At 26.9% G+C, this 3,608-nt stretch overlaps 1 protein-coding gene across 1 annotated transcript; it reads right to left on the bottom strand.

Moving 5' to 3' along the window:
- Positions 1-473: 473 nt before the first annotated feature.
- EIN_329070 (hypothetical protein) lies at positions 474-1,361 on the bottom strand (the record flags this gene model as incomplete). The annotated part of the gene is made up of 1 exon (XM_004185488.1): positions 474-1,361. One exon carries the CDS (start codon positions 1,359-1,361, stop codon positions 474-476), a length of 888 nt encoding a protein of 295 aa, XP_004185536.1.
- Positions 1,362-3,608: the final 2,247 nt, after the last annotated feature.

Consider the following 3,608-nt stretch of genomic DNA (forward strand, 5'->3'; position numbering starts at 1 on the left):
CATTCTGTGGAAATATTTAACAAACCTACCTAATATAATAATCAAGACACTTACAACAACATAATCATTTTTTTATAATCAAACTTTACAGTATAAACGACAATAATCAATGGTACAGTACTTAAACAACGTGAATTTACTTATTATAAAACATGTGACATAAAACGTTGTAATTTATATTTTAAAATGTAACTAAGTGATAAATACATAAATAAATACAATCAAAAAAAAATTAATGTAATTGAGATAATAATGTAAAAAGTAAGTTTTTTCTTTGAAGTTCATTTTTTAATAAAAATTAATTCTACATAATAATAATATTATTATTATGTAAACTCAAAAAAATGCCAAGAGCAGTTTATTATTCTATTTCTCATTTAAATAAAATAAACTATAGAAAATGAACAATAAGTAATAATCAATCGAATGTTAATTCCTGGAGCATTTAATGCAATACCATTGAACGGAATCTTTTATTTTTTCTCTTTTTCATTTCTATGGAAAATAGCGTCTCGAATTTTTTTTCTTTCCTCTTCTTCATCTAAGTCATCATCTTCGTAATAACTGTCATCGGTTAGGTCTTCCTTTTCGTTTTCTTCTTTGATTTTTTCGTTCTCCAATTTCGCCATTTTCCCGAGTTTTTCGATTTGTATTGAGGACCATCCCACGGGTTCTTTTTCTTCCTTTTCTTCTTCTTTTTCTTTGTCTTGTTTTTCTTGTTCTTCCATTCTTTTTTCTCTCTTTGTTCGAACTCTCATCGGGCACTGCGTTTTGAGATGCCCATACTCCCCACATATATAACATTTGTTCCGTACTCGGTTACAAAGCACTCGCACGTCATTTCCACCGATTTTATTTTGATCAAAATCGTTGCACAATTCCGTCGCCGACTCGATGCTTTCTAGTGTGATTACTACAGTCGTCCCGTCTATGTCGCCTTTCTTCCCAATTGCTCTCTGGAAACTTTCGATGTGTCGGGAATGTAAAAATTCCTTGAGTTCGTCGTCAGTCTTATTTTTGTCAAACTTCGTCACTTTCAGTGTTTTTTTAGATTCGTCCGTTAGGTCGTAATTTACTTTAATTTCAACACCGTCAAACTTTTTGTGGTTAAATTTTTTGATGAGATGTTCGGCATGTTTTTCACTATCAGTTTTTAAAAAAACTAAACCAAGTGGAGTGTCTTCTTTAAATCGAGGAACATCAATTGATAATGGTTTGTATTTATCAAACAATTCGTGAATCTCCTCGTCTGACGTGCTTTTTGGTAAATCCATCACCTTTGCAATGATTGATTTGTCGTTTTGAACACGCTTTTTTATTCTTCGTGGTTGCTTGCGTTCTCCTTGCTTCTTTCCTCCCATAAAGAAATGGTTTGAATTCATCAATTATAAAATAGGGTTATAATGTATCACATGTATTATTATTGTTAATGTAATATATTATTAATTATAATACATTGTTTTCATTTGTGTGGAACAAGAAAAAAATTTTTTATCATTTAAAGTTCAATTTATAATAAAAGTATTATTGTATAGTAAAATATTAATATATTATATTATAATAATTAACAATAATACTCAATATAATAGTTTTTAATATTTTTAATTAACAACAATAACACTATTAATTTAAAAATAAATAAAATGATATTTTTTGAATCAACTTAATTATACAGTAAAACCTGGATATTTTCTAATTTTTAGGGAGAAAAAACCTGGACATTTTATAAAACAATTTTTATAAAAACAAAAATGTTATTGTGTTTTGTAAATTATTGTAAGTTGTGGCATATTTGTCTGTGTGGTAAATCAACTATTCAATTTCTTCATTTAACAACTCCAGTACTCTTTTGGCGTAAAACATATCCATTTCATCTGTAAGATCCAACGAACCAAGCTTTTCGATCAAAGCTTTTAGTTCATCAGATATTTTGCTAATTTCAACTTCGTTGTGAGAAACATCTTCTTCTGATGCATCAACAATCGCATATTTTTCTTCTTCTGGTTCTATAACTTCTTCTATGGTAGTCGATTCTTGTATCAAGTTCATTCTTTTTAATTTAGATATATCTTTGTTCAAATCAGTTTCAATGGTTTCTTCATCGGTTGTGTTGTTTAATGAAACATCATTTGGAACCGAACTTGCAACAAAGTATGGTGATTTGTCATTCTTACTGATTTTTATTTCTGTGATAACAAATATAAATTTTGTCGTTTGTTTTTTTTTGTTTTTTCTTTTTATTATTTTTTGGTTAAAAAATTTATCAAACAAATTTTATATTTTCCGAAACTAATAACAAAACCATTTTTACTATTATAAACAATCCAGTTTATAAAATATCCAACATTATAATATCCAGGTTTTACTGTAATTTGTTTTAAAACATTTAAAAACAATGTTTAGTCATTGTTAAAATAAATTATAAAAGTACAAGAACTGCCACTATTAGAAATATCAAATCATAACTGTTTCATGTTTTGTATCATATTGTTCATTGTATGTGTAAGTTGTTGTGCAATTTCTGACTTTTCTAATAAAGGATTAGATGCCAATTTAATTACATCTTCAGCAAATTGTTCAAAATAGTTAGTGATGAAAAAATACAAGTTGACCATTTAAGATTTTGTTTCTTTTGAGGCAAAAATTGTTGTTGAAATGTATTTGAAAATATTAGCTCTGTTTTTCATCAATTGTTCTAATCTTTCTTTCGCTGCTGGTTGTTTGAAAACATTTAAAATTGGTCTTAAAAATTTTATACCTGTAATGAAAACTCTTTGTAAATAAACGTATGTGGTTAATTTGTTAAAAAGTTGGGAGTATAGAAAATTGATGTCTCTTATTGCTCTATAAGCTGCAAATGGAAAAGTTAAGGGGACGGTTCTTTTAGCAGCAAAATTTTCCAATTTTGAAATATCTGAAATAAAGATACCCATTTGATTGTATATAAATTGCATTTTACTTTTTAATTCTTTTTCTCTTTGTTGCAAATTGTCTACCCCACTTTCCAGTTCTCTGGCCATTATGTTTTCGTTGGTATGAATTGCTCCAATCAAATTCCAAGAGGTTGCACAGCAGAAATTATTTGATTTTGAAGAAGAATGAACAGCAAACAATAAAGATTCTGTAACATTTATTGTTTTTCAGTTTAAACATTAATCTTGTTTTACTTTCAAAATTTGTTTTCATTTTGAATTAAATAAAAACTTCATTTTGTTTAGGGGTGTTTTATAGTCATTTCATATTTTAAATAATGTATATTTTTATGAATTCAACTTCATTGCAAAACTTATACAAAAATTGTATATAAAATTAATTTGTGCTTTCCAAATAAATATTAAAAAAATTATAAAGTTTATTTTTTATAACAACTCTAAATACAACAAACCTCCTTAGAGCAGTAAATTTGAAGGATGGTCTCTCTCAGCACTGCAATTTTTATTTTAAATAATGCTGCTTTTGAGAAGTTTGATAGTAAATCTATTCGTTTTTATATGTTTATTTTTTGTTGAACAGTTTTAACAAACAGTTCTAATTCAAATAAATTTGTGTTTTTTAACTTTGTTGTATGTTGAATTATGAAAAAAATATAATCAGAGTTTTTATAATGT

The sequence above is a fragment of the Entamoeba invadens genome (genome assembly GCF_000330505.1).
Source record: "Entamoeba invadens IP1 unplaced genomic scaffold scaff_1105074725601, whole genome shotgun sequence".
NCBI classification, from domain to species: domain Eukaryota; phylum Evosea; order Mastigamoebida; family Endamoebidae; genus Entamoeba; species Entamoeba invadens.